This window comes from Laetiporus sulphureus (genome assembly GCF_001632365.1).
Source record: "Laetiporus sulphureus 93-53 unplaced genomic scaffold LAESUscaffold_48, whole genome shotgun sequence".
Classification (NCBI taxonomy): Eukaryota; Fungi; Basidiomycota; class Agaricomycetes; order Polyporales; family Laetiporaceae; genus Laetiporus; species Laetiporus sulphureus.
The window spans coordinates 184142-209360 of record NW_024468557.1 but is presented as its reverse complement, the minus strand read 5'-3'; the positions used below and the strand labels follow the sequence as shown (position 1 = coordinate 209360).

General features: G+C 52.3%; 9 protein-coding genes across 9 annotated transcripts; 5 read left to right on the top strand and 4 right to left on the bottom strand.

The window, feature by feature from the left end:
- Positions 1-5: 5 nt before the first annotated feature.
- On the top strand, positions 6-4179 carry LAESUDRAFT_409603 (cytoskeleton assembly control protein). The gene is made up of 12 exons (XM_040902340.1): positions 6-169; positions 218-381; positions 442-584; positions 642-717; positions 770-908; positions 968-1152; positions 1204-1340; positions 1389-1811; positions 1865-2350; positions 2408-2557; positions 2608-2692; positions 2744-4179. Coding segments are annotated over exons 1-12 (3228 nt in total). The 5' UTR covers positions 6-167; the 3' UTR covers positions 3982-4179.
- Positions 4180-4376: 197 nt separating this feature from the next.
- Positions 4377-8598, bottom strand: LAESUDRAFT_752178 (uncharacterized protein; the record flags this gene model as incomplete). Its single annotated transcript, XM_040911709.1, has 4 exons — positions 4377-6819; positions 6873-7738; positions 7936-7985; positions 8499-8598. 4 exons carry the CDS (start codon positions 8593-8595, stop codon positions 4377-4379), a joined length of 3456 nt encoding a protein of 1151 aa, XP_040760209.1.
- Positions 8599-9260: 662 nt separating this feature from the next.
- On the bottom strand, positions 9261-10590 carry LAESUDRAFT_730217 (uncharacterized protein). Its single transcript, XM_040909792.1, has 5 exons — positions 10453-10590; positions 10135-10372; positions 9895-10079; positions 9483-9827; positions 9261-9434 (listed from the first exon to the last, which is right to left on the bottom strand). Exons 1-4 carry the CDS (start codon positions 10542-10544, stop codon positions 9575-9577), a joined length of 768 nt encoding a protein of 255 aa, XP_040760208.1. The 5' UTR covers positions 10545-10590; the 3' UTR covers positions 9261-9434; positions 9483-9574.
- Positions 10591-10815: 225 nt separating this feature from the next.
- Positions 10816-12201, top strand: LAESUDRAFT_661888 (uncharacterized protein; the record flags this gene model as incomplete). Its single annotated transcript, XM_040904960.1, has 3 exons — positions 10816-10905; positions 10963-11196; positions 11251-12201. 3 exons carry the CDS (start codon positions 10816-10818, stop codon positions 12199-12201), a joined length of 1275 nt encoding a protein of 424 aa, XP_040760207.1.
- A 497-nt stretch (positions 12202-12698) lies between these two features.
- Positions 12699-14806, top strand: LAESUDRAFT_738748 (MFS general substrate transporter; the record flags this gene model as incomplete). Its single annotated transcript, XM_040910930.1, has 10 exons — positions 12699-12786; positions 12852-12957; positions 13025-13140; positions 13203-13382; positions 13436-13512; positions 13570-13628; positions 13682-13738; positions 13799-14397; positions 14451-14539; positions 14594-14806. 10 exons carry the CDS (start codon positions 12699-12701, stop codon positions 14804-14806), a joined length of 1584 nt encoding a protein of 527 aa, XP_040760206.1.
- A 103-nt stretch (positions 14807-14909) lies between these two features.
- LAESUDRAFT_685395 (uncharacterized protein) lies at positions 14910-19165 on the bottom strand (the record flags this gene model as incomplete). Its single annotated transcript, XM_040905888.1, has 23 exons — positions 14910-15656; positions 15706-15779; positions 15834-15853; positions 15908-15980; positions 16031-16131; positions 16185-16202; positions 16264-16492; positions 16552-16660; positions 16716-16774; positions 16844-16863; positions 16916-17037; positions 17092-17104; positions 17159-17192; positions 17255-17329; positions 17382-17551; positions 17615-17629; positions 17690-17872; positions 17933-18018; positions 18071-18141; positions 18193-18459; positions 18514-18843; positions 18898-18996; positions 19053-19165. Coding segments are annotated over 23 exons (2851 nt in total), but the record flags the coding sequence as incomplete, so codon positions are not given.
- A 152-nt stretch (positions 19166-19317) lies between these two features.
- LAESUDRAFT_730213 (DNA-binding protein) lies at positions 19318-20630 on the top strand. Its single transcript, XM_040909791.1, has 8 exons — positions 19318-19383; positions 19441-19467; positions 19515-19678; positions 19734-19849; positions 19910-20013; positions 20066-20133; positions 20188-20292; positions 20355-20630. The coding sequence occupies exons 1-8, from the start codon at positions 19353-19355 to the stop codon at positions 20439-20441; spliced, it is 702 nt and encodes a 233-aa protein (XP_040760204.1). The 5' UTR covers positions 19318-19352; the 3' UTR covers positions 20442-20630.
- A 190-nt stretch (positions 20631-20820) lies between these two features.
- On the bottom strand, positions 20821-22662 carry LAESUDRAFT_661685 (uncharacterized protein; the record flags this gene model as incomplete). The annotated part of the gene is made up of 9 exons (XM_040904950.1): positions 20821-20880; positions 20933-21085; positions 21147-21449; positions 21506-21660; positions 21720-21933; positions 21984-22071; positions 22122-22176; positions 22228-22363; positions 22417-22662. 9 exons carry the CDS (start codon positions 22660-22662, stop codon positions 20821-20823), a joined length of 1410 nt encoding a protein of 469 aa, XP_040760203.1.
- Positions 22663-22827: 165 nt separating this feature from the next.
- Positions 22828-25196, top strand: LAESUDRAFT_738744 (uncharacterized protein; the record flags this gene model as incomplete). The annotated part of the gene is made up of 12 exons (XM_040910929.1): positions 22828-22978; positions 23032-23135; positions 23188-23530; positions 23583-23725; positions 23779-23871; positions 23924-23978; positions 24033-24095; positions 24148-24291; positions 24346-24474; positions 24525-24671; positions 24726-24802; positions 24879-25196. 12 exons carry the CDS (start codon positions 22828-22830, stop codon positions 25194-25196), a joined length of 1767 nt encoding a protein of 588 aa, XP_040760202.1.
- Between the last annotated feature and the right edge of the window lie 23 nt (positions 25197-25219).

Below are 25219 nucleotides of genomic sequence, written 5' to 3'. Positions count from 1 at the left end.
GCGAAGCGGCGTAGGGGTCATATGCACAAGCGCCCATAGCTGCTTAGCACACTACTGCGCTGCAGCTTGCAGTGCTCCCCTGCAGCATTCGTCTTTTTCTCACCTCATTATACGTCTCGATCTTTTTGCAATAGCAGACAACCGGCACCTGCGCGAAAGAAGTATCGATGTACGTTTTCTCTGGTCGCTACGACGCCGCTAGCTGACAGCGCTATAGGTTCGGCGGACAACGCGGTCGGTCTAGTGCCTACGAATTGGAGGAGGAAGTCCATTACCCAACGAGGCCAGTGGACAGAGAGAAGGCTGAGGCTGAGCTTGTTGTCAACATCAAGAAGGCAACCAACCCGGATGAGACCGCCCCTAAGCAGAAGCATGTCCGAAGTAAGTCGTGCCGTTCGTTGTGTTAGTGATGCCCCAGAATTGATGACGCTGATCGCCCAGAGTGTATTGTGTACACATGGGACTACCACTCATCCATCTCTTTCTGGACGGGCTTGCGGGTTCAGCCCATCCTGGCGGACGAAGTTCAGACGTTCAAGGCGCTCATAACTGTGCACAAGGTTCTGCAGGAGGGGCATCCAGTCGTAAGTATATATTCTCACCGGTATTATATATCCAGTATTCTGAAAGTGCGGGAATAGACAATCAAAGAGGCTCATGGGCAGACAGGCTGGCTGGAGACGTGTGCTCGTACAGTTGGACACGATAGCCCACGAGGTGAGCGGTCGTTTTGCCTTTCATATCATTTCCGCTGATCAACGGTCTCCAGGCTATGGGCCGTTGATCAGGACATATGTCCAGTTCATACTGGCAAAGCTTCGGTTCCATCGTCTTCGACCAGAGTTTAATGGGTTGTTCGAGTATGAGGAGTACGTGACATTGAAAGGAATAGATGATCCTAACGAAGGGTGAGCTCACTTTTGTTTTCTATGTGCGCCATACAGTTTGGGATCTCACATGTCTCGAGATATGAAACAATATCCGATCTCATGGGGCTGCAAGACCAGATCGATTCCTTCCAGAGGATGATTTTCGCTCATTTCCGTCATTCAGCCAGTAATGAGTGTCGCATCTCTGCACTTGTTCCTCTCGTGAAGGAAAGCTGGGGTATCTATAGGTTCATCACGAGCATGCTGCGAGCTATGTATAAAAGTGCGTAAGACATCTCAGTATTGTAATGATATTCCTCATTTACAAGGTCAGGAACCGACGATACCGACGCTTTGGAACCTCTACGTCAGCGTTACACTGCTCAGCATTACAACCTGCGGAAGTTCTACTACGAATGCTCCAATCTGAAGTACCTGACAGGACTTATTAATGTGCCTAAACTTGGTCAGGTATGCAAATCGGCTTTGATTGCTTGTGGCCGCTATAATCTGTAGCAGGAACCTCCGAACCTTATGGACAATGGGCCTGCACCCGATCTGCCGGCAAGGCCGACCACCGCAAACATTCAGACGCCTCCGCCTGTGGCTCCTACGCCCGATGCTGCAGCAGTCAGCGAGCAAGCCCGCATGCTCAAGCAATATGAAGAGCAACAGGCTGCTCTGCTCGCTGCACGTGAAGCAGAAGAGCGGCGACGTCAGGAGTTGGAAGAGCAGCAGCGCCGCGAATTCGAACAGCGACAGGCGGAGCAAGCTGAGAGAGAGAGGGCCGCACAGGAAGCACTACTTCAGCAGCAGATGATGCAGTACAACAATCAAGCTGCTGCACAGGCTGCAGCGAATGCGCAAGAGCTGGAGAGAGAGTTGCTCGCCATGCGCGGTCAGTACGAGCGGGACCAGCTCATGCTTGAGCAGTATGATCGCGTGAGTTCGGTCTTGACCTGAGTACCTATGCGTAGCTGAATGCGAGGTGTCAGCGGGTGAAAGCTCTCGAAGGCGAGTTGGGTAGCGTCACTGCGAACATTAACGCGCAGATGCAGTCCAAGGATGAGTTGATCAAACAATTGCAAGATCAAGTCACTCTCTGGCGCAACAAATACGAAGCCCTTGCGAAGTTATATAGCCAACTCCGAACAGAGCATCTCGACATGCTCGCGAAGTTCAAGCAGATGCAACTCAAGGCCAACTCGGCGCAAGAGGCAATCGATCGCATGGAACGCATGGAACGTGATTTGAAGGCCAAGAATTTAGAGTTGGCAGATATGATACGAGAACGTGATCGTGCAAGATTCGATTTGGATCGCCAGAAGGCTGGTCACAAGGACGAACTGGATCGGTTGCGGAGGGATTTGAACTTCGCGAACGAACGCGCGGAAGACGCTTCACGATCGAAGAGTTCCGAAGTATCGAATGTCCTGGGCAAGTACAACAGGCAACTGACGGAACTCGAGGATTCGCTGAGAGTGAGTGTAATTGTCCCTGTTTCTCCACCGTCTGGCTAACATACAATGTCTGGGCAGGCTAAGCAAATTCAAATCGACGATCTTCTCGCCAAGCTCGACAGTGCTCAGGCGGACATTGAGCGCCTCAGAGAGGAGAAGGATCAAGAGATCGCCATTCTCCAAGAAGGCATGGACAGCACTATCCAGCAGCTCCATGAGGCTCAACAGGTTTGTAATCGTGACTGAATGAGCTGGCCATGCTACTAATAAGCTTATAGAACCAAGGCATCTCAGAGGAAGCTACGAATGCTCAGATCGATACTCTCATTCTTGATAACAGAAAGAAGCTCAACCAGATCATCGGTGCGCTGAATGCAATTTCAATAGCATCTACAACCTGATTGTCGTGTCTAGATTCTATTCTGCAAGCTTGTGTGCATAAGGTGGACGAAGCAATCTACGAGTTGGAATCCCCAGCTCAAGCTGGTAATATCAATTCTACTCCTGAGTATACCCTTTCAATGATCGAGAAGGCGGTCAACACCGCTACGGAGTTCGCAACCGTCTTCAACTTGTACCTAGGCGGAGAAGTTGGCGGTGACCATGTTGATGTCATCAAGGGTGCCAATGAGTTGGCACAGTCACTTTCAGATGTTCTGATCAATACCAAAGGCATCACCCGCCTCGTCAGTGACGAGGCGTCCGATAAGCTCATCAACGTCGCCAAGACAGCCGGTGACGTTGGTCTAAGGGTATTCCTCAACCTCCAGTCCTACAAACTGGATCTGCTCCCATCGTCCACTCAGCGGAAGGAGGTCGCCATGCGCAACAACGGCGAGGTGCGCAATGCTTTGACCAAGCTCTCCGAGGTGGTCGATTCCCTTGTGCCGAAGGGTGGCAAAGCAGGAGCACTTTCGAAGGCGAAAGGAGATATCGGAGACATTGTAGAGCAGGAGATGTTGGGTGCAGCAAAGGCCATCGAAGCAGCTACGGAGCGCTTGCAGCAGCTGATGTCGCGTCCTCGTGATTCTACTCGGTTCAGCGCAGTCGACCTGCAGGTCCACGATTCCATTCTGGCGGCGGCAATGGCGATCACAAGCGCCATCGCCCGCCTTATCCAGGCCGCCACGGAGTCACAACAAGAGATTGTTGCACAGGGCAAGGGCTCGAGTACCACCCAGCAGTTCTACAAGCGCAACAACCGCTGGACGGAGGGTCTTATCTCCGCTGCTCGTTCCGTCGCCTTCGCCACGAACTTGCTCATCGAGAGCGCCGATGGAGTGCTGTCCGGGACTCACTCCTTGGAACAGCTCATCGTGGCATCTAATGAGGTTGCAGCTGCTACCGCTCAGCTGGTCGCCGCATCCCGTGTCAAGGCGAACCTCATGTCGAAGACCCAGGAGCGTCTAGAGCTGGCGGCGAAGGCTGTAACGGACGCTTGCAAGGCTCTTGTCAAGCAAGTGAAGGCCATCTCCGCGAAGCAGGCGCAAGAGGAGGAGGTCGACTACCAGAACATGGCAGCGCTCGAATTCAAGAAGCGTGAAATGGAGCAACAGGTAGAGATCCTACGGCTGGAGAAGGACCTTGGAGCAGCTCGTCACCGTCTGGGAGCAATGCGGCGGGCAGGATATCATACTGATGAAACGGAGTGACCGCTCATCCATCAGAAGACATCCACATCCTGATATACCAAACCCATCTGTATCGTACATTATATGACTACTATTCCTCACGCTTCGGGTCCGGTTCGTTGATATGGTAGGCGGATATTGATTTTAGTTTGCACACTTAGTCTTTGCTAGTTCTTGCATGTCGGATGTCCATTCGGCTCGCGAGTTTTCTCGATTCATACCTAGGTTGGACGAAAATTACATGAGCAGTGCGGAGATACTAGCGGCAAGCGAGAGAGAACGATGCAATCCTTAATGGGTGGTACGATCTAAGTACGAGCTTCGACAGCACGGTAACTAAGCAAACACGATGCACGTAAAGTAGCAATAAAGAACAATACATATGAACGATAAGAATCCCACCTACGTTGCCATGACTAAACATAAAGCATACTGTCGGAGCTCCGAATCGTGTCAAATGAATCCTTGCCCCTCTCCATATCAAGGAAGTTGTCATCCGTGATGAACGTCTCAACCTCCTTTTCCACTGAACTATCCGACGCAACCTCGGCCTCATCCTCGATGTCCAAAAAGGACGGCTTCCTCATAATGGACCTTCCCTGCAAGACATGCTGATCGAACGCACTGGGAGGACGCTGCGAGAACGACGGACTTGAGCGCGCAGGCGCCATAGGAGAGGACTGCGCGCGGGATGTTTTGCGCACAGGAGGGGGAGAAAGGGGTTGGATTGGCACCGTACTCGACCGCTTGTCGGCCACGGTGGGTTGTGTACGCGACGGGGCGGGTTTCGTGCGCGCTCGAGGAGGGGGAGGAAGGCTGACGTTGGCTTGTTCCGGTGAGTGCGTCAAGGCCGGAACGGAAGAGCTGGACGATGACACATTTGGCTGAGCAGTCGACGGGCGTGCAGACGTAGTCGATCGGGAAAAACCTTTCTGCAACATCGACATGCTACGATGAGGCGGCTGCGTAGGCTCAAGCTGACTTGTCTTCGGCTTAGAAGAGTTATAGGCCGATTTGCTGCTCGAAATGGATGGTGGCGAGAGCGGCGAGCTTCTGGACCAGCTGTCGCCCGAGCCAAATGCCACTGTAGCTGTCGACATGGCTGACGCTTTGTGCTGTGGTTTCGCCTTAGAACCCTGACCGCCCGCCTTCTGCCTCCCCTGAATCATGGCATTGCTAAGGTCCTTGGTGTCGAGCTCAAGTTTCGGCGCTCGATTGCGATCATACTCCTGTGCTGCTGCTTCGACCGCGAGCTGCTTCTCAAGCTCGAGCATATCCGCGGGCGACATAATATGTTGTGGAACATATTCTGCCTGCGACAATCTCTTCCCGCCCAGGTCGCTTGTCGACGAGTTCAATGCGGTACTTGAGCCTCCTTGCACATGTGGTTCCTCCCAATAGGACAAAGGAGCCACACATGAGTTTTTTGTCGACAGCGAGAGAGAGTTTCCGAAATTCCCAAATGACATGGCGACCTGACCAGCCGCACGCAGCTCCTCCACGCTGTATATCGACCGCTTATCGTCCTCGCCGGACAGCGAGGGGCTCGCGGGCGGCTGTGAAGACGTGCTCTTCCTGACGCTGGAAGTAGAGAACAACCGCTTTCGTGTGGACGTGGCCCCAGTGCTGGCCATGCTGCCTCTTCGCTGCTGCTCAGATGACACTGGGGAGGATGGCAGAGGAAACTCGGATGTTGTAGAGGTAGAAGAATTTGCGTAGCGCAAGTTAGGAAGCGGCGGGAGCGGAAGGCGTGGATGATGGAATGAACGCTGTTTTCGCGGTATTTTGCTACCCGAAGACTCGACATTCGAGTGCTTTCCGTTCACTGCATCATCATGTCCCATGTGTGATGACGCTAGCGAGGATGCCAAGCTCGTTGCGGAGTACCGGTTATTTGCCAAGCTCTGCTGCGAGGTCGTCTTCTTAAGAGACCTCTGCGAGATGCGTGGTAATCCCCCGCCATTCCTGATCGATCCATCTTCGCTAACAGGAGGAAATGGTGGTGACTTGCTGGCAGAGGATATTGATGCTGTACGCAGCTCGATGTCACGTAGAGAGGCGGGGGAGTTGGCTTGTGCATGGTTCTGGCCGGTGCTACGATCCTTTGCTTTACTTTTCCCACTATGTCGTTTCCCAGAATATCCGAAAGCCTGCCGCATGAAGTGATTGATTACGTCCCCACTCATATTAGGTGTTTCACGGTCCATACTCGGTGCAAAGCTCATACTGGACGAGCTGGATGAAGGTGGATCAGGAAATGCAGAAAGGTCGTCAAAGGAGTCGGCAGTGCCTTGTGACAACGTCGGTGACAACGGCGGCGGCGGTAATTCTGCTGAGGGTGGCGCGCGATTGAGAGGCGGAATAACCATCCTCGTCGAGGACGGTTTGCGAATAACCACCATTGGACGTGTCGAGGACTGTGATATATGCGTCTGGGCACTGTTCATCGTCGATGAACGTGACCGCATGAACGACAGCGGGGAAGGTGAAGACGCAGTAGAGGAGGATGATGAGTGTAGGCCGAAGGAGAGGTCGGATGCTTTCCGGCGAAGTTGGAGAGGAGGACACGTTGTCGCCGCTGAGAGACTCATAACCGCATTAGCCGTATTTGGACGCCGCTGGTGACTAGCTCTCTCAACAGCGATAGTCTGACCCCTCGGCCTCGACGCGGCATTAAGCACGCGTTGATGCAGTAGCTGAGCCGCAGGCGGTTCACTTAGCCGATTTGCTGCATCTCCAGGGGTTACAGTGGAGCATGAAGAGCTTGATACCGACGGCGATTTCTGCCGCAGTTGAGCAACATGAGACACCGGTAGAGGAAGGCTTGCATCCCATCGCATAGTGGAATTGGTTCTGCTTCTGTTCTTGAATTAGCGCTGAAGCAGCTACTCACAATCGACAGATAACGTTACCTGGATTGTGTCGGGGCTGCAGAAGCCACTCTCCCAGAATGACTGTCGGAGGAAAGGCTGGGGGCAATAGAGGGAGATGATCCATATGATAGGTGATTGTAAAACGAGACATCACCACTCTTACGGTGAGGATCCAGCAGTGACGAATCGGAATACACAGAGAGCCTGTTTGGGTCATTTGGAGTTTGCTGGATTATGACACCACCCGCAGCAAACGGGTCCGGCTCTGAAAATGTCAGAACAGACGGCTGATAAGACGTTCTATCCCTCGTAGAATCCGACGGGGTACGAGGTTCCGACGCGGTCTTTGCTGATCTCCCATCGCCGTCGCACTCGGGGCAATGTGCAGTAGAGAAGGGTTTAGCGATAGCGTTGTTGGTATAGGGTGTGGAAAGAGTGGATATAGCTTCTCTAGAACCGCTGATGGGATGCGCGACCAGAGGAGAAGAAACGCCTGCAGGAACTGCGGGGGGATCTTGGATAGCGAGTGAAGGGAGCTTCCTGGACTTTAAGCCCATCGCAGTGCCTATGGTCTTGAAATTGAGACCAGAGCCCAAGTCCTTCACCTTCCCTGTCCCGGAGGGCATGGTCGGATCAGCTTTCTCGCTAACGTTGGACTGGCTGGACGAGGGACGAGAGGATCGCGGATTGGACGCGTCCTTGGAAGGTTTGGACGATCGCAACCACCATGACTTGCCTTGGACAGAGGGTAGAAGCGTAGATGACATGGAGACAAGGGGAGAAGGAGTGTGTGGTCTCCGAGATGGTATTCCGGCAGTGGGAATGTACAGTGAGGTCCCCGGGCCTAGTGCGAGTGAGCTACCGTGCGTGAACGGAGCGGAAGGGTATAATAGCTGATGGCATACCTGCGAGATGACGGTCAGGGCATGTATAGCGAAGACAGCAGGACGCAAGCGAGGACAGCGGAAAAGACGCGCGAGGAAAGGCAGCATTAGGACTCTGCTAGCGGGCGGCTCAGAGCCACCCGGTGGTTACCACCAGCGCTTATCAGTCTTGAACTGCTTCTGACATTTAGGCTAACTTCCCCTTCATTCATGCATACCTGAGACCCTTCTCGGGTCTTCTCTGCTTCGACCTCTGCATATGCCGTGCCTGCAGGCAGGGGCGAGCATGGAGGGACGCACGCCTCTCAAATCACGGCGGCCTGATGGGACGCGAGAGATCGCAACGAGCCGCCAACAACTGGGGCATGAGACGAAACCGCCCGTGAGACACAGGCCGGCGGCGATGCAAGCGTGCTTAGCCAGGGCAATCGTCGCGTATCACCACCGTATCACCCGCATGCTCTTCCTGCGACTAGCCAGGGCGTTCTGACGATCGCCGAAATCTGGGATCTCTAGAAAGAAGCGTGCATACTCTCTTCAAGTACAAGATGATCACATCCGGTCCCGCGCAATGTTCGCTTCCGCTCAGACGCAGTCATACATGCATGCTCATGACAACTTTCTGCCATCCGGTGCTGTATGGAATCAAACACAGGCCTGTAGCGCTGCGGAATCTTGGTGGACTGACGGTGGCCGTGTCCTGGCTCGTCCAGCCCTTGCCGTCGCAATGCCTAAGATCGATCAGAACAGACTTTTCGAAGGCCGGACAAATGTTACGTACCTTTAACGTATCTTGCGTCGATGGCAGATGACGAGCGAGCGCCTCCTACCGCAGCTGTGCGCCCTGCTCCGCCGACAGTGTGCGGCTCGCACAACATTGCATTCTCACTGCGAGAAGAACGCCGTTACGGCATTGCTTCCCCTTCCACGTCGGCGATAATGGCAGAACAGTAGTCCGGGGCCGAGACACCGCGTTCGGTCCGGCTTACAGAGCTGAAGAAGAGTCCCTTTATAAGGGATCGCTCGGTCCCGGAGAAATCCCAAAGACCAAGTGATGTGTTGCGAACAAGCGCATTGTCTTCAACGAGTAAAGTTCTTGCTACATGGCGTCATACAACAGATGGAGTTACCACGTCCCGAGAGAATTGTCCTTGTCCAAGCTAGAAGGCGAGAATTCTTTTTTCCTGTGACCATTTTGTAACGTCCAGGTCAGGCAGGCATTGTTTTCTCTTCAATACTGCGAAGCTGACCAAAATCGGTGCTGACTAAAGTGTGAGCGTATTCGTTTGATTCCAGCACCGAAAGAGTCACTTTGACAGAATGACGGCCGCCATCGCATAGCTAAAGGGCATCGCGGGTATCCTGGAGTGCAAGCGAAGAAAAAGAGGGCAGAAGCACGTACTGCAGAATGTTCAGCCTTTTCCGTCGGCAAGTTGAGACAGGTTCCTGACGAGAGCATCGGGCAATGCACACGGTAAAAGCCACCCGCGCAGGACGCGAAGCAAGGTTACCTCAACGTAGGCGAACAATCGCCACTGCAGACGAAGCGAGTCCGGATAAAATTTGCGCGAAACGCAAGAACTACACGCCAATGACGGCACAAGGACATTGGAAAGCCTGCCTTCAACGAGATGGTGGACAGCTCAATAGCAAAGTCAGGGCCAAGAAGTGGAAACGATCTTCTGCATTCATACGACATCAGATTCCTACATAATTGCTAAACAGATCAATTAGCCAGGTCCATAGCAGTCGCCCAAGAACTCACTGATTATCGTCCAGGTACAGCCAGTCATTACTTAAACATCTACTGTTAGCACAATCTACCAGATGAAAAGTTCCGTAAAGCTAGTCTCAATATCAACCCAGCTCTGCCCAAACGTCTTCCGTATCTCTTTCTTGAGCAGCCTGTGCTGCGCGAGGCATGTCCGAGGGACTAGCGCGACGGCTGTGGTTCCGCTCTTCTCCAGCGTCGAACACTACAGGGTTTCGGATTAACGGTTGCCCGAGCTCATCCTCTGGCTCATCGTCTTCCATGTCAATGTCAAGGGTTGTGTGACCGCGTCGGGAGAGGTCAATAGGTTTTGGACGAGAGAATATAGATTGGCCAGACCTAAACGAGAGGAGCAGTAGTACTTTGGTCAGCGTGTCATTCTCAACCGGTAACAAACATTACATACTGTCGCATCACCATGAAGAGTCTACCGAACTGAAGCGTGTTCCGGGCGACAAGGAGAAGGGTATCCAGCAGCTCTTCATTGTGGCTGGTAGGATCGCAACCGGCAAAGAAGATGACGAGGAGCGTGATCACGCAGAATGCTGTAATGACAAGGTCCATCACATTGAAAGGAGATGTCCAGAATTGCTGCAACGCGAGTTTCCATCAACCTCGCGACGAAACAGCACGCGTAACGACTCACATTACCAAAAGCAACGAAACGTATCGCGACTTCAATGATCATCGCACCATTGATAATCAACTCCAGGATATAGAACGCCAGCGTCGGGCATGCATAAATCAAGCTAAGCACGACAGTCGTAACCGACAACGCGGCCATCGCCAGGTACAGCACGATGTACGCCCTCGAGTGCACGAATCTGTTCGCGAGACCCTTTGCGATCTCCTCCCGAGTCATGGAGTATATCGACCGTGTAGCCCTGTTTCATGGCACGATGAGCACGCGTAACGTCTCGAGTCTATGTAGCCGGCGAGAGCGGAGAGGCCGACTGATGCGTACGCGGGTGCAGCTGGGACGGAAGGCCCATCATATAGATGATCCACCTCACCAGATTCAAGGTCGCCTAATGAGTTGTTGCCGTTACGAGACATGGCTGCAGGGTGTGCACAGCGTGCTGCACAATGACGGAGTTGGTCGCGACCTGCAACGATGGCGGGCGGTGGTCTGCGGTAGTAGGGCCACGCAAACACAACAAAGCCAAACAACGTTGAGCGCTTATTTGGGTCGTTGTTGCTCACCACCCCACCGACTAGCACTCACGTCCTTTTCCATCTCACTCTTGCTCGCACTTGAAAGCACTCTCTCTGTCTGCCTATCCTTATCAAACCCCTCTAACAGTTTCTTCCTTGAAAGCTAGCCAAGATGGGTGGTGGAGATCTGAACATGAAGAAATCCTGGCACCCGCTCCTGTTGAAGAACCAGGAGCGGGTCTGGCTGGAGGAGAAGAAAGCGGTATGTACTGTGCGACCAATACGTTGTGATATTGTTCTGACTCCTGTTCCCATGTAGTTGGAAGAGAAGAAGAAGCTTGATCAGCTGCGCAAGGAGAAGGAGGAGGAGCGACAGTTGCAGGAATTGCAGCGATTGCAGGAGGAACAGACCGGGAAGAAGAGGCAGGAGAAACTAGAATGGATGTATACGACTCCAGCAACGGGAAGCAACCAGAATGCAAACGACCTGGAGGACTATCTGCTTGGTAAGAAAAGAGTGGACAAGATTCTGACCGCGGACGAGAACGAGAAGGTACGTACTCGGCGGATAATGGCTCTAAGGCAATCACTGACTCCAAGAGCACAGGTTGGCGCTGCTCACAAGAACTTCATTGCAACGCAGTATGCAAATACTGTCAGGGATACTGCTGCGAAGATTCGTGAGGACCCGCTGTTCGCCATCAAGCAGAAGGAGCAGGCTGCATACCAGGCACTCATGTCCAACCCTCTGCGTTTACGAGAGATGCAGGAGCGCACTGGCATCAAGAACAAGAAGAACAAGAAGGACAAGAAGGACAAGAAAGAGAAGAAGCACAAAGACAAGCATAGAGAGAGATCAGCTTCGCCGTATGATGACCGGCATCGTTCAGACGCTCGCGATCACTACTCTCGTTCGCGGCCGTCTCCTAGTCCACATGAGCGGCGGTCACTGTCTCCCCCACCCTTTCGCACACGATACGGCGATAGCTATATGCGCGCTCCCGATGATATTCACTACCCTAGTCGACGGGGACGAAGCAGGAGCCGCACACCTGACTCGTATCGCCGTAGGGATCGGAGCAGAAGTGAGGAAAGAAGGAGAGATGACGGGAGGGCCGTACGCACGTGGCCGAGGTCAGACGAGTCAGACGACAACGCCTACGACCGTCGACGACTCAGGGAGTCTCTTGATGACCGGAAACGGGCCAGGAGCAGGAGCAGGAGCCTCACACGATACGATGCTGCGCCTTCGAAGCGCTCGCGTTTGAGCCCGCCACCGACCTCGAAGCCAACAGGCTATAGTGCGGAAGATCGTGCTGCCCGTCTAGCAGCCATGTCTTCGGATGCAATGACGCTAACCGTGGAACGAAAGGAACGTTTGACGTTATTGTTGGCACAGGAGAAGGCGGAGGCGGAGGCGGAGGAGCGCGTAAGGACGAAGTCGAAGGGCATGGGAAGTTTCCTCAGCCACGAGCAGAAGAAAGTCTTTGGTGGTGAGGGCGGCATCGAGGAACGAATTCGGAGAGGGAGAGGCCAGATGCGGGTGGAGGCTGATTGAGTGCCTCGTGTCTTTCGTTTTGTGCGTCTTCCATTGTATGTGTAGGTCCACGAATATCATGGTTCTTGTTGTGATACGCTCTGATCACCACTTGAATAACATGGTCGTGATATCCTCCGATGCGTCGCTTGTCGGCGGAAGCATCTATAACGCGTCCGAGGTGTCTTTTAATTCATTGAACATGCGCAGAAAGTCGTTTTTGAGAAAAGAACTAGCGAGATCTCGTTGCTTCATTGCTGCAGATTGGGACCGGAACCCATTGAGGCCACAACTTCGTCCAGAATGGGCGCCTCGCAAGGATGCCGCACTTGATCGATCTCGGCAGGCAGAATACCAGGAAAGGCATTCACGGTCGGATACGCTGCCATTCGCCATCGGACTCGACCCTCGACTCCCTCTACATACATAAGTCAGTCAGCCTGTCCAATTCCCTACGTGTGCGCACTCATGCCCAACCCGCACTCCCAAATCATTTGCTCTGCTGCGATTTTACATTCATGACACGACCTGGCGTCGAACATGATGCCCAGAAACATAGGGTCGGGAGTTCCACCGACGGCTCGAACACCGCAGAACGTGTTGAAGGTGCGTCGGATTTGGTCGGTCAGGAGGGCGCAACAAACCCTAATTGCTCCTGATCTTCTTGGCAGCTGGGCACCATGCACCGGACCACGATCATGTCAAGGCATACAGCATCTACACATCGAGCGAGAAATGGTTCATCGTCGCCGTGGCTGCCTTTGCCTCATTGTTCAGGTCAGTATATATGCACGTGACCGAGATTTATTCGTATGAAATGCTAATGTCTCTATCTCTTCTCCAGCCCGTTCACCGCCAATATCTACTTTCCCGCTATACCAACTATAGCAGCTGCCTTCCATAAATCGACAGAAGACATAAATCTGACCGTGACGGTTTACTTGATCGTTCAAGGTCTTTGTAAGTGCGCTCGTGTGACGTCCTTGCATAAGCATATCTCAATTACCTGTGGCTTTCTGTAGCACCTATATTCTGGGGAACGCTTGCCGACCGATGGGGTCGCAGACCCATGTTTCTCGGATGCTTGCTCGTTCTCTTCTTGTCCTGTATCGGACTTGCACTCATTCCAACAGACGCATATTGGGCACTCATGGTCCTCCGATGTGTCCAAGCCGCGGGGTCTGCGAGCACTGTAGCGTTAGGTCCGGGAATGCGCCATGTACGATGTTGAACACGACTGACCAGTCTTCCTCAGGTGCTGGGGTCATTGCAGATATTGCCGCTCCTTATGAACGCGGTACATATTTTGGTTTTTGGAACGTCGGGCCCATGGCAAGTCGGCACATATATACACTACTGATGCAGAGCCTAATGAGCTGTGTCGTTTAGGTTGGTCCATGTGTAGGCCCGGTACTGGGAGGTGTTCTTGCAGAAAACCTAGGCTGGAGGCAAGGTTCCTTTTATATATGACACGTCCGTAATCCTAACAAGTGCATTTCAGATCCATTTTCTGGTTCCTTGTGATTGCCTCTGCAGTGTGCTTCGTTGTCATACTCTTGTAAGTGCCCGCACTGCTAGTGTGTCTCCCCGCCTCATCCTCATTTGGATCGACTCGCAGGTTTTTGCCCGAGACTTTGCGCGCCTTCGTTGGAGACGGCAGCATCCCCCCACCGCGCTTCTACTACCCTCTGATACCCATCGTTGGTCGCAACCGCCAGAAAGTCACGCCCCAGGACCCGTCCACCCGCCCGGCGCGGCGGCGCTTCAACAACCCGCTCATCCTCTTCCTCTACCCGGACATCCTCCTTCTCCTCTTCTTCAACGGCATGATCTACTCGGTCTTCTACGCTGTGACCATCAGCATCTCCACGCTCTTCAAGAGCAGCTACACGTTCCTCAACGAAACCGACATCGGGCTATGCTTCCTCGCGATCGGCGGTGGCATGCTCATCGGCGGCGTCATCACCGGCCGCGTGCTCGACTACGAATACAGGCGCGTCAAGAACCAGATGTTCGCGAAATTCGCGATAGAGACGGACCCAGAGAAGAAGGTCCGTCCAGAGGACGTAACGAAGGACGAGAACTTTCCCATCGAAAAGGCGAGACTGAGGTTGATGCCGTTTTATTTCGGCCTGTTCGTAGTAGCGACCATCGTCTATGGCTGGACGTTAGACGCAGGGACCAACATTGCCGGTCCGCTAATATCGTCAATTTTTGGTACACGCGCATATCATTTCCCGAGTCAGTTCGTCCACTTAGGTTCTGTCTAGTCGGCTACGCCGTCGTAGCTAACATGAACGTGACGCAAACTCTCATCGTTGACCTCGTTCCGGGACAGAGTGCGGCCGTAACAGCATGTGTATGCCTCTCCTTGCCCCTCCCCCGGTCATAACGTGCCTAATGTCATTCTCAGAACAACATGGTGCGATGCTCCCTCGGTGCAGTAATGGTTTCGGTCATCAACCCCATCCTCAATGCCATGGGGCCCGGATGGACGTATGTACTCCTTCCGGGCATCTGTGTCGTCTTGTCGCCTATCATGATCTTCACGTACCATATCGGTCCTCGTTGGCGAGCACGCCGCAGAGCACGACGTCAGGCTCGCGAGGCAGCCACCGCATCATAAGCTTCGACTATATATCATCAAGAAATGACCAAGTATTCATGGCTTTCGTATGTCCTGCTCATGACAGTCCTCAGAAGTCTCCGAGTTCATCGCCTCGTTTTATGCAAGTTTTCTATGTAGAGCTCTCCTCCGCGAGTGTATTTGCGGTTCGCCTGATACATTTATTATATGACTGTAGATTGGATGTATACTAGGTACTACATTAACGGAACATCAAGCAGCTGGAGACCCACATAAATTAATGGCTATTCGCTAAATCATCCGTCTTGCCCAGGCCTCATCAAGATCCGGGATCATGTTGCGGTGGATACGGGTGCAGATTGGAGGGGAACAGATGAGAAGGATCGAGGATAGGGTAGTGGACACCCTGCACGAACTCGGGGTTCAGATGCTGCTGGTCAAACGTGAAGGATGCCTCGGGAATCGTTGCGTCGCTCAACATGCTTGTCGATGTGCCTGCAGTCGCAATGTCCATCATATGGCCCTGCATGACCGCTTCATGGAAGTTCTGGTGTGGCCACCACTGATATCCAGGATAGAACGAGGTTGATGCTTCTATTCCTTGCAGATCGAGGCCCAGCGTGCGAAGCATCAGGTGCTGGTTGATATGCTCGTCGAATCTTGTGGCAGCCTGCGCCGCCCCAGGTTCAGTGTACGTAGCATGTCTGTCGGATGATTCTCGCTCAAGGACGTCCGAGTTCCTTTCTGCACCCAACGCTTCTTCCGCTGAACGTTTGTGTCGCAGGGGTTGCTGGTTCTGCTGATTTTGGGGGGCTGGCGCCATTTGACCTTTCCTCACTTTCACGCCTTCCAGCAATATGCGCACTCGAGTTGCACTAGGCCAGACAGTCTGGCAGACCAAAGGTCAGGTCGATATCATTCCAGGTGGACTTTCATACCTCTAGCTTCTCAAGCGCCGAGATGCATTGTTTCAAGCCGATGATAGCTTGCGGGTTCTGTGGATGCCTGCTTACTGTCCGCGACGTTCAGCAAGTGAGTCACTTGGTCCCGCTGGCAGGACACTCACATGTGATAACATGCATGATACTGTGATGCACAACAACTCAGCAACTAAAGATGCATAGGCACGATGCAGCTTACCCAGCGCTCTGCAAATATATAGACAAGAACGGCGGAGCCGTGCTCAAGCCATACTTTTCATCGTAAACGGTGACTGAGACAAGATGTCAGCATTGATAGAATTTCTTCATCCAGGAGCCTCACCTATTGAGCTGATGTGAGAGGCAGCGCTCTGGCAAATATCGAACGATTTGAGCGGAAGGGGGTCAGATTGAGGATTACCGTCCCCGTTGTCATCCGATCGCCTTCAAAACTTAGTCCATGGAAAGTGAGGCACAGCATATGTTATTCGACTCACCCATTTGCATGTGGAATACTGTCAAAATACAGCATGTCGTCAGCGTTCTCCTTGTATAACCCAGCATGTCACCACTCACAACGCACGGTGAAGCAAGAGCACCGCCGCGCAGTACTCAACGTGCAGGATTAATATATGCGGTAATGGTACGCTGAGACTGCTTGTTGTCGAGTATCGCAGATGCTCAGGAAGGTTGAAGAGCCAACTATGTAGACGTGCTTCCAGCTGCTGCAGAAGCGTCCGTCGCGATGTGTCATTTAAACTCTTCACTGGGTAAATTTGATTCATTATATACGTGATGACGACGGCTGTTGTCATGGTCAAGGGTTAGTCATCATATTCACGACCTCGAACATCCCTGCCTCACATAATTCGCATTGTTCGCGGAAGCAGCTCATAATCATAGAGGGACGAGGCTGGAAGTCTGGACCGAGCGCGTCTGGAGGACATGGCTGCCAATTATCGTACTCATCTTCCTAGAAAGCCTCAATGATTAGGATAAGACTGACATCAAAAAACAACTTGACATACTAGTGGAACCTCCGGCTTAAGCGTAGTGTAGTCGTTTGCCCGGAAGGTTATAGGTCTACCTAAAGGTGTCAGATCAGAAAATGACTCGGAGGGCCACTTCCATGGACCACCCTGCAAGGACGCCTTACCCATCCACATCGCGGACAACCTGACAGCGAATAATCAGACCAGCGAGCAGCTACAAAAAGAAGGAAGCCTACTTGTCTGTGATACAACAGGACCACCAGATTTGCTTCCTGATCTGCTTCTCAACAGGAGAAAACAGGTCCTTTGCATTGTCCGTCCAATTGTCCGCATTACGATTCATGCCCAGGTCGATGGCCTTAGCCATGGAAGGATCAGCTGGATGTAGCTACAGAACGGTGCACATACATACCATACGCAAGGCCATGCCTGTCAGAAGGCAAGGTCAGGCGAACGCACTGGAAAGAGGCGCTCCGGACATACCAGAGTATAGCCATCCTTGCTCCATAGCACCTAAAATATTCACGGTTAGACATTTGCATGGTGCCGAAACGGAAAGTTTGGAGCAACCTCACCTAATCCAAACTCGCGTATTCCAAGAAGTAGGAGGGCTTGTACCGTCGCTGGACGACTATATTGGAACGTGCGGTCTACTCGGAGCTTCAATACCGACAATGGCGTTATAGGAACAGATGAACTGACTCAATATCTGCCTCGCATGGATCGCATATAGCATGCCCGAGTTCCACTTGTTACCATCATTCGGCCCAAGGTTCGAATACCTGTCTGCCAGTGAGAACATCGCTAGCAACAAAAGCTTATTGATCTTCTGAGCAGAATCCGCTGGTGCACCGATGGCCTCAGAACTTGCACTATGTGTAGGAACAACGTCAGCAATCACTTCTTGAACAATGAGGAGGTTCATTCTGTCCTACCTGGGCGGGCTGTGCCTATACCAGTGTCAGTAGAGTTCAGCATGCAGAAGTCAAGTATCAAACGGAGAGACTTACGGAGGGTAGTTGTCTAGAAAATACCATTTGTTTATCACTGGGAAGAACGGGTGCACATATGTGAAGTACAAGTCGATGAGGTGTCGCTGTAAGTCCAAAGGTGGTAAAGGCACATTGGTGTCATCATCCGCGCTCAAGTCGAAGCTTTCCGATACAGGCTCCTCCTTCAAAGGAGGGAATTTCCTGATTAACGTGCCAAGTTGTTTATAGCAGATCGCAACGAAACCATGGTGTTTTGCTCACCAGATTCCATGGGCTTCCCTGTCACCTTCTTGCCGTTCGCTTCGGGCCAGAAGCGGTAGACCGGATGCGTGTCCATGGTAGCGAATCTGACAACTTGCTCAGTGAATATCAATTGTAACCATTATATATTGTGCCTACTTCTTTGTGATCATCGAGCGCCAAATGACCGAACGAATCCACGGTGTCGTCTACCTCGTCCCAATTCGCATCTGTACAAGAATGTGGGGACTATTGTTCAAAGACGTCGTATACAGACGTACTCGGGTCACCGGACATAGAATATTGCTCATCCCAATTGCTCTGGGCCAACACGCTGTCAGGAACATATGAACCTTCCAATCTTCTTCTCCTCCTAGGTTCTTGTTGTCCTTGTCCTTGTTCATAATGAGAGGATGAAGAAGGAGAGGCAGAACTTGTAATGGGTGTCGACATAGATACGGAGGTATAATCTGACACGACAGTCCCATTCAAGCGACGAATGAGAGAATCCTGCCATTCTTTTGTTGGAGCGGCCAGCATCGTGGCGTCTGACTCCAAGTTTTATTAACTACCAGCATGTATGAATAGAAGGACAGACCAACCTTCAATTGAGACTGTTTCGCGCGTCATCCTTGACTGCCTTCGCGCACGACGATCGTCCCGTGATGCATGATCTGTACCCATGATAGTCGCATAGAAATTGTCGGAGGTCGCGCCTTGAGGCGGCTGTCGCACCCTTCCACGCGGACCGTACGGGCCAGAGTCGACTCTGTCAAGGATGGCTCGTGCAAGAGGATCGCTACGAAGTTCCCCGACAACAGTTTGTGCTTGCGAGGACGCCATGATGGCGCCTAAGATGCATTCTACTTGATGCCATCGTTGCTCGATGGCGTGAATATAGCCCTTCGGTGGCCCACGCTTGAAGCTGGGACCTGCACACGCGCAGTCAACATCAACTGACGCAAAAAATGGAAGCCGAAGCTCACCTTGGAACGTGCACGGCGTAGCTGCTGCGGCACAATTTTTACACTTGTCGCCCTGGGTTGATTCGCACTTGCTCTTCAGTTTGCGGCACCTGTCACAGGCTGGAGACATCCGGACTAAGTAAAACCCGCCTGATCTAACGGGTGGCTGTGCACACCTCTAGTCCCGCGTTTGATGTTCTTAGCATTGGACGGACCGGCATCGTGGTCGTCGTCGCTGCTGGGAGAGGGAAGATGGAGGGGGTCAAAGGCGTACTCTGCGAAGTTCATGTCGAATGGAAGTAGAGAGTTAGACAGCAGCAGTGGTCGGACCGCGACTTATACGCACCTCCTACTGATGTCATATGGTCCTTTCGTGGTAAGAGCCACGTGATCGCGAATTGTCGCCATCTCGATCGTGCCTGTCGAGGGGCGGCCACAACTCACCAGCCCGCGCGGACGCGACCCCCGCAAGGCCCATGGCCACTGAGGCTCCTCTGACTTTCAATCGTGAATACTCTGCTTCTTTCTCTGCAAATGTGCTGACATTCTCAACCAAATCTGCAGAAACAGTCCGTGGTATAGCCGAGCTTAGTGGGTAGTCTTTTTCGTTGTCCCATTGTGGAGTTAACCCAAATTAGTCGAGGTTGCTATTCACGCCATCCTCTACGTGAGGCAAATATACCCTGCCGACCTTTTTGTAAGGCGAAAGAAGTTCAACACACCGGTCTTCCAATCACGCCACCCTGCACTCAACGAGTACATTTCCGGTGCCGTAAAGGCCGTTGCTGAGGAGCTTATTCTGGTATGAGCCGCCGTTGAAGCTGATCCATTGCCTCAGTCTCTGAAACCATCGTCAGGGAAATGTTGACAAAGTCATCGTCCTGGTGAAAAGTAAGGATGAAGTGCCTCTTGAGCGCTTCATATTCGCAGTGCGCAACATGATTCACGTTGAATCGTACAATAAGGACACCAGGTCGCTCCTTCACATATTAGCTCATCAGCCTCCCATATTCTCGTACTAACAGATGACCAGTGTCGAGGATGCCATCACACCGAGTTCTCTTGGACAGTACTTTCGCTCTTTCCTCGTCAAGCTTAACATGATCGAAGCTCAACTTGGCCAGCTCCAAGCAGGCGGTTCGTAAATCACAATTGCATATACCTTAAAAGAACCTCATCGAATTGACAGACGACCTCTCGTTCGCAATCGTCATCGAGCTAATAGACGATAAGGCTCCCGCCGCTTCTCATGACGGGGTGCGCAGCAACTCCACATCCACTCGCCTCCGCACTAACGCCAGCCTCTCTTAGGACCCGCCGCCCTGGGTGCCGGCCTCTACCGAGCACACAACGTCAGGTGCATCCGAGAATGCAGAGCTGCATATGATCCGTGCGGTTGACACTGGTATCATCAACGTAAGTGGCTCTGTGAACTAGTGCATGTTCTTAGCTCTTCTCGCTGACGTCCTCGGACCCAGTTGTCATTGGCTGTGCAAGAGTCGGAAGAGAAGCTCAAGATGATTGAAGAAGTTGAGGACCCGAAGGGCAAGCGGCGTGCGTCATGAGCGTCTGAACCCCTCTCGAAACTTCCCTGTGCTGGTCTCGTACCCAGACCTCTTTTCTGCGGTGGCAGAGTGCGAGTAAAGAGTTCCAAGTACGAGAACACCCCGTGCTTATACCCTCGACGTAGTAGTACCACACTGTATCTATAAGGATTTGAACGCGGTAATGAACAGAGAACTCGCAGTCTGGACCCTATATCGCGCATAGACAGATCGCTTGATGCAAGGCTCGTTCGTGTTTCATCGCCTCATTCCCATCGACACATTATAAAGTAAGCCATTATTACACAGATATGATCATAGTCAAGATGTCCGACACCTGGACGTACTGCCATCGTAACCTGTTACTCATAATCATCATCTAGAGGCTCCCTCCTCCCATTCATACATCGACCCGTATGTGCTGAATTACGGGTATAATTCGATCCCATTCTTCCATGGCCTGTGTGTGTGGATCAGACTAAGTGATCAAGGAATGATAGTATAGTACACACAGCTTTGTAGAATTCAATTTGGCCATCCGCAAAGTTTCCGAGCATTTCCTTCATTTCCGCTTCCTTCGCATATTGAAAAATGACTTGCTCCCGGAGTACTTCGTCACTGAATGCGTCAGAAGTCTCATGTGCCGTTGTCACTGCGTCTTGCAGCTGAAAATCGCATCAGCATCTTACAGCCGATTGCAAAACGAGGTTCGCAAATAATTCCTACCTCTTTGATTTTGCTATCCAACTTCCCCATCCTCTCCACCCGACTCCTATCATCATCTGCGCCTCGGAGAGCATCCACCTTGTCTTTGATATAGGCGCTGAGGCCAAAGCCTGTGCTACCTGCACGGCCTTGAACTACCGCTGCGAGTCTGTCCCGCTCAGACGTGAGATTCGAGAGGTAGTTCGAGAGTTCTTCAAAGTCCATCTGCTTCTGATCTCGGAGCTTCAGCACAGCACGATTCGCATGGGAGTAGCTGAGCAGGGAATGGAGGTGAATAAGGAAAGGGTCGGTTGTTGCTTGTGTCTAAGTAGCTGAATCGTCAACGACATCTCTGCACAGCACTAGCTGACATAGCGCACCGTGTGTCTCAGAAGGGCAGAGAACTCCATAAGCGTGCCGGAAAACTGGTTCAATGGATCCGTGATGCCTGTTTCCAGAAATCCGAGACCCTGTACCGCAACAGCGAGGTCATGGTAATCACCCGTTAAGTCTTCTCCGGGTTCCGCACCGCCATCTCTTTCAGCCTCAGACATTCGCACAGGGTACGTACCGGGGAGGCCAAAACAGACTCACCGTTCGTTCTATTCCGTACGCGGTTCCAAAGCCGTTCCGACTGTGAGATCCCCTCCTCGAACTTGTCAACCGATTCACGCATCTCCATGAATCGCTCGTCCGGCTTGCGTACGCGCGAGAAGGCGTTGAGGAGCGTGTCGGAGATGCTGTCAATGACACCGCTTGAAGAATCGGGCCCTGGTGGGTGAGCCACATGCTGATGCATTATAACGTGCTGCGAAGGAAGTCAGAATAACATCGAGCGAGCATTGAAATTGGACTAACCCATTCTGTCGACTCGAAGAATGCACGGAGGAGTTTGCTCCGCTGCAATAGTGGGTGCCGTGATAGACGTTGTAGGAATCGGTGCAGGCTGCGTGCCATGAGCTGCACAATTACATGAGATAGTGGTAAGCAACTCACCCTAGGCGGCGACGTTCCATAAACTCCGGACTGAACCTGTCCCCGGTCACATACTCTATTACAACATTGGTGGACGGTCCCGCACGAGCTCAGCGGGATTGCTTACCCAGCCTGTGCTTGCCAGGAAGAGGCGGCACTACACATGCCGGAAAGTCCCTTGCTAGGTGCTCACGTAGAAACACGAAATCTTGGAACCGCCTCCGAGAGGAGGGGTTTGGGGAAGAGAAGATGGGCAGGTTGGTCTAAGTGTATGACATCTTGAGCAAGCACACGTCGCGGCGGTCATGCACTATACCTTCGCAGAGACGAGATACGAGACATAAGCATCCTTTGTCTCTGCAAGTTCCTTGACAGGATCCTTCACGCTGGTAATGAGGTACCCCTCCCATTTCGGAGCATGAGGGTCCCGGCCTTCGTCACTATCGGATGCGCTTTGCCGGTATCCTCGACCAGCGGACATAGACGTGCCCGCATCATGGGACGGCGTCGCGGGAGATTCCCAGGTCACACTGTCAAACACGTCCTCGTCCTCTCCAAGCATGGGGCAGGTTCAGAGTGTGCGGTGTTACGAAACGCGATGGAACACGCAATAAGCAATGCTAATGCGCAGTCGGCGAGGGGTAGGACTTCGAGAAACAAGTGAGAAACGCGTACAACAGCCGTCAACACACTTCTCAGCTCACGCACTCTCGAGTCTCCGCTCGTCATGTTATTCGGTCGCTCGCCAGGGCTTTCATTCTCGATATTCTCTCTATTAATACTGTCTGCTACTGCGTATGAAGTGCCGGTGTCCGATACTGACTATGACCGGCAAATATGCTCAGGAATGTGGGCGGACCAGAAAACATACATCAATGGTGCGGTGTACCCGCGGCCGCATAACAGACTCGGACTCAGCTATGCCTTTTAGTCACATTCGATAGCTCGTCCCAAGGCCAGTTGGCGATGGTCATCTACGAGTGGGGGGATATGGAGTACCTCGGGAAGGTCACATCCACCGTAAATGACATGCCTGTGAGTGCGAACCTTTCTCGCACTCACGACATCTTGACCCAAATGAGCATAGCAGAAGACGTATGTGTGTACTTCTGACGCGGTGAGGGGCGGATACTGCGACAACTCGCAACTCGGCCGATTCATCATCGACCTTCCAGAAGGGAAGTCTGTGAACGACACCAGTTTCTGGTCGGCAAGGGTGAGCTTCTCACGAAGCGACTCAACGTCCCCCTCTTCCGATACCACCACCAATGGATTTTGGGATAATCCTGAGGGCAATCCTACCCCTCCGGAGAGCAATAACACCAGTCCGTGGCGCAGAGACGAAGCGCTGAACCCGAGCCCCTCTGGTATCCTGACGTACGAGCTGCCTATTCAGTACAAAATGCGCAAGACAGGTTATTACTGCGTTGGTGAGTTATGATCGGACGTGCGTCGCTGGGTGAAAATCTCACATTTTCACAGCGATCGTGCCTGTAACTGTCCTGCAAAATACCGCTCGCCAAGATTCCACGGACGTTCCTTACCATCCCACTTATTCCGGTACTGTATTCTTCAGAAACACCTTTGATGGCAAGCTCCCTGCTACAGATTATCCGAAAGTCAACGTATGCGGCCGCTTATTTGACCCCTCTGTCCACGCAGCTGAGTTTCTATCTAGTTCTATTTCGCAATGTTCTTGGTATACTCCATCGTGGCCTGTGGCTGGGGTTGGCTGTGCTACAGGAACTTGCAGGACCTCCTTCCCATTCAGGTATGTTTTCAAGTGCAGGCAATGGCATGAAGTCTGAGCATTGTGGCGATAGTACTACTTATCAAGTTTGTTGGGTTTCCTCATCATTGAGATGGTCGCAAACTGGGGTAACTTTCGCGCTAATTTCAATAGTCATTACCGACTGACAGTCCCTCCTGCAGCGTATTATCGATATTTGAATGCGCATGGCAGAGGCGCACCTTCAACTGTATTCTTAATCGTCGGTGAGTGCACGTATCTGGTAGGCAGTAAGCGATACTAACAACTTGCGATAAGTCGCGATTTTGGATGCCGGGCGTAATGCGCTTTCGTTCTTCCTGCTCCTGGTTGTGTCGTTAGGATTGAGCGTCGTCCGTGAATCTCTCGGCAAGACCATGTTGAAATGTCAGGCACTTGCTGTGGCTCATTTCCTGTTCGGAGGTGCGTATGGTCTCCTTTCGAGAATTCACACTGAATCGTCTCACGAATAACAAGTTCTATACGCGGTCGGCATCGTTGAGCTTGAACTAGAGTCGACTTCGGCCTTAGTCCTCCTTGTCTTCGTGGTACCGTTAGCTTTCACTCTTAGCGGCTTCCTACTCTGGATCTTGTACGCTTTGAACAGTGCGTGTTTATTTTCGCACCACTCTTGCGTGCTTTGACCTCCGACTCAGCCACGATCTCGCAACTGGCATCTCGCAAGCAACATTACAAACTTTCAATGTTCAGATGGCTGCACCGCATCTTGCTCATGACTGTATTGGTCATCGCAATCTTCTTTGTTGTGTCCTCTCTCACATTTTCCGGACGCCTTGCGGAAGGTAAGCAAGGTCATGAAGATATGAGGAGACCCCTCGTGACTGTTTCCCCCCTAGACTACGGTGCTAAGTCGTGGAAAGTACAATGGTGGTTGCTTGACGGCTGGTTGGCATTGCTTTATCTTGTCGACTTCGTCGCAATCGCCTATCTCTGGCGGCCATCACCAAACAACAGAAGATAAGTGTCAATGCGCAATGTGCTCCACCGAGGTTGTGCTTATTTCATTTACATCCACGCTAGCTATGTTCGATGAATTGGCGCAAGACCCTGGAGATGCGGAGGACTACGACCTGGAGGCCATGGAGCGACATGACGATCTCAGAGCAAATGTGGATGCTGATGATGATACGGCTACCCTGGTCGGGAACCGCGGCAACGGCTCGCTTCACGAAGATGCTGTGGTGTTCGACATCGGAGACGAAGAAGGCGACGAGGAGGAGTCAATAAATGCAAAAAAGCGACGGTCAGAAACCGAGCAGCATGAAGGGGAAGCTCATGAGCGGGAGGGATTGATGAAGGACGAGTAAACTATAATCTCGTATGTTCGTTA